This window comes from Thunnus albacares, chromosome 21 (genome assembly GCF_914725855.1).
Source record: "Thunnus albacares chromosome 21, fThuAlb1.1, whole genome shotgun sequence".
In the NCBI taxonomy this organism is placed as follows: Eukaryota; Metazoa; Chordata; class Actinopteri; order Scombriformes; family Scombridae; genus Thunnus; species Thunnus albacares.
In genome coordinates, this window is record NC_058126.1 from 9,988,139 (window position 1) to 9,998,214 (window position 10,076).

General features: G+C 41.0%; 1 protein-coding gene across 7 annotated transcripts in view; it reads right to left on the reverse strand.

The window, feature by feature from the left end:
• Positions 1-10,076, reverse strand: part of pou6f2 (POU class 6 homeobox 2) — a 74,470-nt gene that overhangs the window by 31,874 nt on the left and 32,520 nt on the right. For all 7 annotated transcript variants that reach the window (XM_044339085.1, XM_044339091.1, XM_044339084.1 and 4 more), the window contains one exon: positions 1,416-1,768. In XM_044339085.1, coding sequence (XP_044195020.1) covers positions 1,416-1,768 — 353 coding nt within the window. The remainder of the gene's footprint in view (positions 1-1,415; positions 1,769-10,076) is intronic.

The following is a 10,076-nucleotide window of genomic DNA, read 5'->3' on the forward strand; positions in this document are numbered from 1 at the left end:
AAAGCCTTATGAGTAGGAGAGTCTGATTGAAGTGTATTTGATCAAATCAGTTATCTTAGGTCTTTGTACGATGCCTGATGCAAGCTTAATGTCTGAATCTGTATGTTGGTCAGTAGCCCTTGTATCCACGGTCAGACTGGACAGTGTGTTTGGTGCGATGTAGCGGCCAGCCTTTGGAGCCCATTAAATCCAGAGGCTGTTTTTCCTGCTGAGTCTCACTAGGCCGTGACAGGGCCGGAGAGTGCTGCAACGAGGGAAACAAATAGCCCAACTCATCCTGGCCATAAAGAAGGTTGCACCACAACCCAATAAGGGTCTGACGCTGATGAATGTGACCAGGGACAGAAAGGCGACCCTGGCCAGTCTCCACCAGAAATGAAACCACAGGGATATAGGTTATTATCGTCACACAGTGACAGCCAGACGGACAGAAGGGCAGAGATGGATGGACAGACAAAGTGACTAAAAAGGAGGTTGAGTAGGAAGAGCAGCAAAGATTAAGGGACTGATTACGTTCGGAAAGCTCAAGGATAGATAACCTCTGAATCCCTCCTGGGTCTGCCACAGGAGGATGTGAATCGTGGCTCCTACTTGGTTGTGAGGTTTGATGTCAAGGCTTAAGCGACAAGATGCATATTCTAATAGCTCCACATAGACAGAAGAGCTACCAGCCTCCATTCAAATACTCCCACTTGATAAAGATCAAGTGCTGACAGAGAATCAAGCACTGTGCATACCGCTTAAGCACTGCGTTTTCTCAAGGTTGGCCTGCACGAAATAACACCATCATCACACTTTTCAAATGCACATTTCAGCTTTTTAAGGGGAGCATTACATTTTTAAATAGGAATTAAATATCCAATGTGTACTCTAGATTTCTGTGTACTTTTAGGTTAAAATCAATTAATTAGGAAATTTTTTATGGTTCTTGTGAGGTACTTTATCCAATGTGTCCGTGAAAAATTACGTGAATGGAAGTTTTGTACCTGTGTATAATGGAAGACATTGACATCATTAACGTGTGACTGTGCAAAAAAAAAACATACTATCACCTTTGATACCGGTGGACAGATTGGAATAAACAAAAATAGGTGTAAAACATAAGTAACCACAGTTGTTTTAAATTCTGTAATCACAACTTTATGAATTTACTAGAAAAATATAATCAAAATTTGCACAAGCCTAAAAAAAATTGGTGTATAACCGTCAAATCACTAAGAGCTGATGTATAGTTATAGTCTTGTGCTACTTTGCACATAGAAGAATGATACCAATCACTTGATAAAGGTAAGTATACAAATTTTAAATTGAAAAAGATCATTGGTGTCAGATTAGCACGCTGCTAATTCCAGTACTTAAGGTATTAAAATCGGTATCAGAAAGAAAAAAACTGGTGCATAAGTTTGTTGACTCACCGACAAAGGCATGGGCGGGGTGACGGGTGAAGGAAGGCTGCGGGCCGGTGACTGGTTAGGCCGGTGTGGCGGGGACTGCTGCGGCTGTCCAGAGGTGGAGGAGCATGCGGAGCCCGGGGACGGGACGGATGACTGCTGCTGGCTGGGCGGGGTCATGTGATGCTGGGATGACAGCTGGTTCTGGGTGTGGGAGTGGGTCTGTTGGTGATGGTGATGCTGCTGTTGCTGCTGATGTTGGTGTTGTTGCTGCTGCTGCTGCTGCTGCTGCTGCTGCTGCTGTTGCTGCTGGTGGTGCTGCTGCATCTGTTGGAGCTGCTGCAGGTGCTGGAGCTGGGAGTTCAGTGATGAGGTAGCTGTTGGTGAAAGAACAGTTTGAGTCTTCTTTTCGCTTGAAACCTGAACCCTCTGAACACAAATGAGCTGACAACATGACAAATTGTGTTTTAGCACATAAACAGGAAGTACTCATTATTTGAAGAATATGCCCACACCTCGGATAGAAATACATGTACACATGGAGGTGTGGGATGCATAGGGTGAAGAGTGAGAGACAGATGTAAATTGCATGGAGCCACAACAAGGTCCTCCAGGGTTTCAGTCTGCATGATAGAGTCAGTGAATTTAATTTAGCTAGTTGGAGGACAAAGCTATCAAGCCCGACTGATATAATTGCTCTCTTTGGAGCCAAAAGTCTTCATTGTCACTTGGAGAATGTCAGAATCTTTGGTTTAATGGCTTAAAATCTCACAGGAAAGAGACATCCATCTTCACTCGAAGACTTCAGAAATAAACCCATTAACTAATTGGATCCAATAATGGCACACCATTAGAACCTTATTTCTACAATTAAATGCTTATAAATTTTTATGCTGTTTAAAAAAACTGTTAATGCTCAAGCTGAGCCAGAATAAGAGAGAGCCGCACTGGCATGCAAATTCTCCCAAGAACCCAGAACGGCTATCTATGATATAATAAATACAAAAATAAATATACAATAATATAATAAACATAAAAATATCTCAGTGTGAATGCTGTGCAGGTGCATTAGTCATTTTTATGGCGGTTCAAAATTTGGTGGATCTTCTGTCAGCTCACACAAACATTGTGTTTGAATGTCATAAGAAAATCATAACACAACATGGACAGCAAATAATTTCTACTGAGGGTATCAACTATAATACGATATCTGGAGAACCAGGCTAAAAAACAGCATTTAAGCTGACCTTCACAGCTCCTTAAACAGAAAGACAAAATGAGTTTCCATACAGATATGATGGATAGAAAAGTTTAGCTTGTTTTTTTTTTTTATACCTGCACACAGTCAGAAAGCTTTTCAGTCTTTTTTCAGTCAAACACACCAGCAAAGAAACTGTACTTGTAGGAAAAGAGTCATATGTATACAGTAACACAAAAAGGTTATTCAGGGGTCATAGTGTACTACAGTGGATGCGAAAGGCACAAAATAAACAAATACCAGTGACTTTAAAATAGAATATATTGTTCCTACACAGGGCAGTATTAGTTCAAAGTCATGATGGTCTCCCATCCACGCAGACAGTTAATAAAAGAGTTTCTGCTTTCTTTGATTCTGTGATGTTACACAGTTTTGTAAAGAAAACAAAAGGATAAATAGAGGAGATGACCGCAATGGGATCCTACATGATGTCTGTGGGTTAAAAGATAATACAGGTTTGAAGGGGTCAGACCTTATCTGCATGTTAATATTTGACTGGACTTGTGAAATTTCACAAATTTATCTAAAACAGATGAGATAGTTTCTACAACAAACAATGAGATAAAAAAATCAACTAAAATGTTAACAGATTGAATTATACAGAGGGAACTACTAATTCCCACCCCAAGAATTCATCACTGATATGAATAAAAGGAAAAAACATCTCTACTTGCATATAAAAGCCCTAATAGCATGTTTGATTCTGACAGTTGGATCAATAGTCTACACTATTGCATGCTATAATCATAAAATTCTTGAACTTTTAAGTTCATTTTTGCAGATATGTATATAGCAAAGACATCCCTCTACAACCTAAACCTACAGCATTGTGAGAGAAGTTTTAAACAGGGTCTCACATACGCAATTCACTATTAAAATGACTTAAAACACAAAGGACTGAATAACAAATGCTGGTTCAAAAGAGTGTTTGTGAACATCTATTGATGATGCAGCCGAGCAATTGTGAACACAGGCGTAGACAAGCTTGTATACATACAGAATCAATGCACTTAAATAATTTAAGTATGGTTGTCTCATAAAAGATGAATAAAACATCAGGGCAGACAAGTCTTTGATTAGTGTGGTCACTACGACTTCAGGACAAGCACAGATGAACATTTAATGAAGATCATCCTCCTCTTTCCTCACTCTGCAGAAGCGCAGCAAAAGAAAGCCTGCGTCTCTTGGCCAGTAAACAGTACACTTTTACATGTCTTCTACCTCCTGACACATTGACACCTCTCTCACACCCCCACCATGAATTATATATCATTTGTGCAAACGGCAAGAGTCCAATTCTCACTTGAAACGTTGGGGCAAGTTGTCTACCAAGCGCTGAGCCCCTGACAGGACCGGCTCTTTTCCGTTGCATCTTCACAACGACAAAATGTTGAGCCCTATTTAAAGACGGAATAAAATGGAACAAAGACGGAGAAAACAAAAGGGGGGTTTAATAAGATTTCTGTCAAAAAATTATCGAAACCAGGCGGAGATCAAAGACGATTGGAGAATTTCCTCCAGCACCAACCATTACGCTGAGGAACAAGAGGCACAACAAAAGAATATGAGGCAAAAGAAAACAAATACAGAGGGAATATGGAAGAAGCCCCATGTGGCCTTATTATAAGGGCTACACCGCAGGTAACTATATTCTTTAACAGCAGTGCTTTATAAATTCTGTCATCTTGTTAAGACTGTCAGGACCACTGACCCTCCCTTCCCCTCTAACTGGGCAACTGGCATTTTGAAGCTCATTCTTTTAACCGCAGCTGTCTGATTGCTTTGGTTGAGCACATAATCCAAACGGCTTGTCTCAGCTAATTGTTTGTGCTCCTTCCTCCAGCAGACACAGGGCCGAGGATGACAGTAGGAGCTTCACTGATGATGGAGTGAGGCCAAAAGGGTGCCAGGATTCTATAGTGCTCATTATATCTCCTACTGTCTCTTTGTTGTGCTTCATATTCACTAGTTCTCCGACTGCGATGCAAGCAGCGCTCCCACTTAGTCATCACGCCCGAGGGGTGCAAGAGCAAGGGTCCCACTTTCACTGTTGTCACAACTCGACTATGTTAATGTTTATAATGAGGAATGAGCCAGATCATAGAGAAAAAGTCGTGCAGCTAAATGATCAGATACTAGCTGAACTGTGGCATTTTGTGCTCCATTTAAACATATAACAACAATCATTTGGGACTATGAAACACCAGTACTGAGAAGTCTAAGGCCTCCAACCTCAGTGCTTTGAGAAACTGTCTGCCATCTCTCGTTCAGAGCTTTTTTTTTTTGCTGTATTGCCATAGTAGAAATCAACTGTTATCTTTGACTGTCCCGGCCCTGTCTTCTGAAGTACTGGAGGACGAAGCGAGACTGATTGTCAGAGGTCGAAAGGCTAGGTCAAAGCTGGCTCATTCGTCAGACAAAATGCTATTTTTGTTTCCTGTGTGGTTGAGGAGTAGGGAAGTTGGGGGGGGGGGGGGGGGGGGGGGGGGGGAGAAGCAGTCTGCTCTCTCATTACCAGCGCTATCTCAGTAGTCCCTGCCAACCCCCCTATTACAGCACTTTTCTCTCTGGGGCTGATTCTAGCTCAACTCATTGTTTTCCTCTCATTGCACTACACCTACTTTTACAACTATTCCCTATGAGTTATCTTATATATCTTTGTGTGTGTGCATGTTTGTGTACAGGAGTAGTAAACTTTTTTACATCTCTGCCATCTCTGAGTGTTTTGGCTACATTTTGGCATAATTACAGGTGTCATACCAGTCATACTGTCTGCCACTGTAAATTTAGCGTGTTAAAGTAAATATAAAAACATGTATTAATGAATTTTAAGCGTTCTAGACAGCAGAAACAAATAGGTGCTTATCATATTGTAGCCCTTAGAAAAGGCTTGCCAAGGCCAACATGAAGAGCAATTGCAGCGTAACAGTAATCAAGTCTACATAAAAGGACTTTGATGATCTTTGACTCTCGTCAAACTGTATGTGCTTCACACAGCGTGAAGTGCAGCGCAAAGAGGATGGAGATGATCATCTCATGTCGAAAGAATTCAAGTTTTTGGAGCATCAAAAGGGAAAACATAGCTCACAAACCTTGACAAGAATGTATTGAATTCAGCGGGATGAATAAAATCTATAGCATGTTTTATGTAAGATCAGTAAATTATATGTATGTGTGTGCTGTTTTCTTGAAGATACAGTTTGAAAGTGTTAAGCTGGAGTACATCTACACCACCTCATCGATTCAGCTCTGATACATAATTAAACTGGGAACAGAAAAATGTCTCCACAATCGTTCTGCAGAGCGGCGTTCAAATCATCCCTAACTGCTGTTGCGCTGTCTGAATGTCTTTGGCATCATTTAGGAGGGCTGTAAATTAAGAGCTAATCAGCGACTGTAGAGGAGCCTGTCAGCAGTTAATGAAATTGTCCAATGTGACCCACCCTGTATTTTTAGGAACTGCTCTAGTCTAAACACAGCTGTCATTCTCTAACAAGAGAGGTGAGAGGGGACAAACAAGCTCCCTATTACTGCTCTGCCTCACGTTCCACTATGGGAGTCCATAAACCACTGTCTCAATTGCCTTTTCAGTGAGTCACACTGATAATTACTGCACTGGACGTAAGGAGATTTAGACTCTATGAGATCTGGTAATTATGAAGGTGGTCAAAGGAAGGTCATTTTTACTCTGCGGATTAGATCGGAGCTATTGCACACTGATGAAGTGGATAACATCACTGTTTCTGTGCTGGTTTCTCAAGTTCCCTGTTAACTTTTATCATTGTTGGTCACTTTGTGTCACATTGATAAGACCAGTTTACATCAACATAAAATATTTTCATTAATGATCAATCTGTCGCTTATGTTTTTGATTGACTTTTAGTCTATAAACTGTTCATTAAACACACAGTAACAGCTGCCCTTCACAAGTCACTAGACTCCAAAGTGAGTTCTTCAAACTGATTACAATACTAGCAGCTACAGAAAGGCATCAAGGTCTTCATCTTATAATAAAGTAAATCATAGAAAAGCAAGAAATATGTTTGGAATTTGAGGCGTAACCTCAGGTATCTGTATTTCCAGTGACAAGGACCATTATTTGCGACTAATCAATTAAACAATAATTACCTGAGCTAATGAATTGTTAATATATTTGTTTATTGTTGAACATATCTTGATATTAGAAGACACACATGAAGTTGGAATTGTATTGTCCAAACATAAAGCAAACAAACAAACAAAAAAAAGTTCTGTTTCGTTTTCTTAACACAAACTGGAACACAAATTTGTGTTACATTCTTTTACCAGCGAGTCCATACAGTTGATAATCACGTTAAAGGAATGGAAAACAGATTCCTGCTTCGGCAATGGTTGGAATAAACTTAGGGGAAAATGAAACGTTAAAGGAAGTAGTGAACTACTGAATAAAAACATTTCTCAGAGCCACAGCAGGCAATATCAGTGTTTCAGTCCTACTGCAGGATGGAGGATCTCAGCGACTACTAAAAAAAAAATATATATATATATATATATATATAGGCAGTTAAGATTTGAGCGGAGTCGCAGAGCCACAGGATTTTAGAGAGTAAACCACATCGCTTGTAGGGATCCAGAGATAATGCTTTCACTTTGTGATGCAAGGCAATATCAAGCTGTGTTGTAGAATTCTCACTCTGGGGGAAGCATTTCAAAGAATCAAATCCTCTCCATGGAGATGTTACACATACAAGAAAATCCCTGTGCACTCGATAATGTTGCCCTTTTGGTGTTGCTTACGCTCGGTTATTGATTTCCAAAGTGTGGTCCAGGGACCTCCAGGGGCCCTTGAAAGAAATCCAGGGGGTCCCCAGCAAAATAGGAGCTAGTTTAATTTCACTATGATTTCCCTCCTTTGAGAAAAGATATGAGGATTTCTGTTTTGATTGTAGCTTTTTCCGCCACCCAATATTGGCCTGTAGTGTCAGATCATGTGCTTGAGAGGCTGGGACTCTGCAGGTTTCCCTCCAACTAAAGACTACACGTTATATGCACTAATTAGTTGATCTCTCTCTGCTTAGAAGTTCGTTAAAGAAGCTGGCATGAGGTCTGATTTAAAGAAGAACCTGCAGACTCTTGATCCTACATGGCGCATGACTGTTGTCCACTAATCAAGGTCTAAAGCTAAAAATCTCCTCAGATGGAGTCTTTGGGTAGTGAATATTGTTTTTTTTTTATCCCTTTCTTAGTAGTTGCAATGCCTTCAATTTTAAGACATCCTTTAAAAATGCAAAGCATTTTTTTACTATGTTGCTTTGTTTTACTTTACTTACTTACTTTCTTAATTCAAATGAATGACTAAACCAATTAGACCCTTGCACACACTGAGACAATCCTCCCCACTGCTTTTGGACACATAAGTGTTTCACTCTCATTTCAGAGTACATTGAAGGTATGCAATACCGTGGAACCCAGTAAGGGGTCCTTTGCTTTTGTCCTTCATAGTCCAGAAGGTGCTGGACCCCCCCCACACACACACACTCTTGAAAAAAGAGCCTGTTTGCCTTGCAGGACAGACTGGGTTGTTACAGCGTGTTCATGGTCCCCATCATGTGTCGTCAGACCAAAGCGGAGGCCACGAGTAAAAGCCTCATGCAAAATTTATGTTCATGCGGCTGTTTCAGTGGGTGGAAAAATCAATATTACGGGCCTGATGCACAGAGATGACTGAGTGCTCTCTGACTGACAGTAAAAGCCGAGAGAGATTGAGGGGCTACATTTACTGCTCTAGAAATGGAGTGGAGTAGAGTTGCCCTAATAGTCTAGTTCACCTTAAATTTGAATTTCATTGTGGATTATTTTGATAACAACTTGGATATTGGTGGTTTGAAGAAATTACGCCATTAGGAAAAAAAAAAAAAAAGGAGCAAACGAGGAATAAGCAAGCTTGTTTTCAAATCATCTAAAACACATCTTGTGGTTTCTGAACAGCTACAGTATTGGATATTATGGGGTTATTAAGCCTTCCCTTCCTTTCCAACTTACACAGATATAAAATGATTGTAGAATAATCAAAAGACAATGTGGGTATGAGGAGGACATCATAGGGCTTTTGTTCTGCGCTGCTTCGCTTACATATGCTTTTGATAGCGTGCCACATACCCACAGTGCATTTGGGGAGGAATGTGAGAAGAGAGCGAAAGAAAGTGAGAAAAAGAAATTCAGTGGGATGAAATAACCCCAAACAATGGGATTTGCTTTCCATTCTTCTGCCTCCATCTTCTGTCTTTAATTATTCCCTTTGGTTGTCTGAGGGAGCGTGTAAGCACTTTCACACAGCACAACATGCCCAGCAGCACAACACTGTCTGCCTTAGTGATGTGGAGACTTCTGAGTGACACTGAGCCTCTTGTGATTATTAATGCTGTTTAATACAACACAGAGGAGCCACTATGATTGAGGGAAAAAACAGATTTCAAAATGCATGCATTCAAAATGCAATGTGAATGGAATTATGTTCTACATGAGCACTGCACTTGAGATACATTCCCCCCTTGCTACATAAACAATGTGTACACCATGAAATGAAGGATAATGTTTTGTACATGCAACAATGAAAATGTGTATTTGATAACAAGTACCAAGTGTGCTCTATTTTGTACACAGCGTTTAATGGAACCTCAGCTGATCCTGGTGGGGATCCTTTGTACCGGTTTAGCAGTTTCTTCCTGAATCGCATATGAGATATTTGAGAGCCCAGAACGATGTATGATGAATGAAGTAGCATGCTACTTATACGCTTATCGTGCTCACTGACTAGCAACAGGTTCAGCAAAGGGCAGCGGCAGTAAATGAAATTCCGCACCGGGACAATATATCATCAAAAGAAATGTATGCACCCGAAACTTACAAGCCTTCCTCAGATGCGGACAAGGTGCCTGACGGGGCTGGGGGGAAGGGGGGTGAGGGGGGGTGGGATAGTAGGGGGGGAAAAAGGGGGGGTGGGCAAGTGGGAGAATAAAGGGGGGAGGGTTTTTTGCTGGATGGGTGAGGAGCAAGCAATGGGAAGCAGCAGATTTTGTTGAATCAGTTCTATTTTCATACTGGCTGATCTGTGTCTTTTAACCATTTCACTGCAGCTGGAAAATGAAAGTACCAGGGCTAATTTCACAGTGAGAGCTCACTGAACAAAACCCCCCACGGTCTGTGGAAAAGGTGCTAAGTCTACTTTGTCATTGTGAATTACGGCAGTGTAATTCAGGGAAACGTGCTTCTGTGTATGAGGGAGAAGAAGAAGAGTGGAAAATATGTTCCGAAGGAAAGGCAAGAAAACGCGTTTTCCTCTCTAGCCCGAGATGTACTTAGTGAGGTTTTCTTAGGATCTGTAAGTAACAGATATCTCTTTCCAAACATGCCGTCCTGTACTGATGCCACAGGATCCATCTGTGATG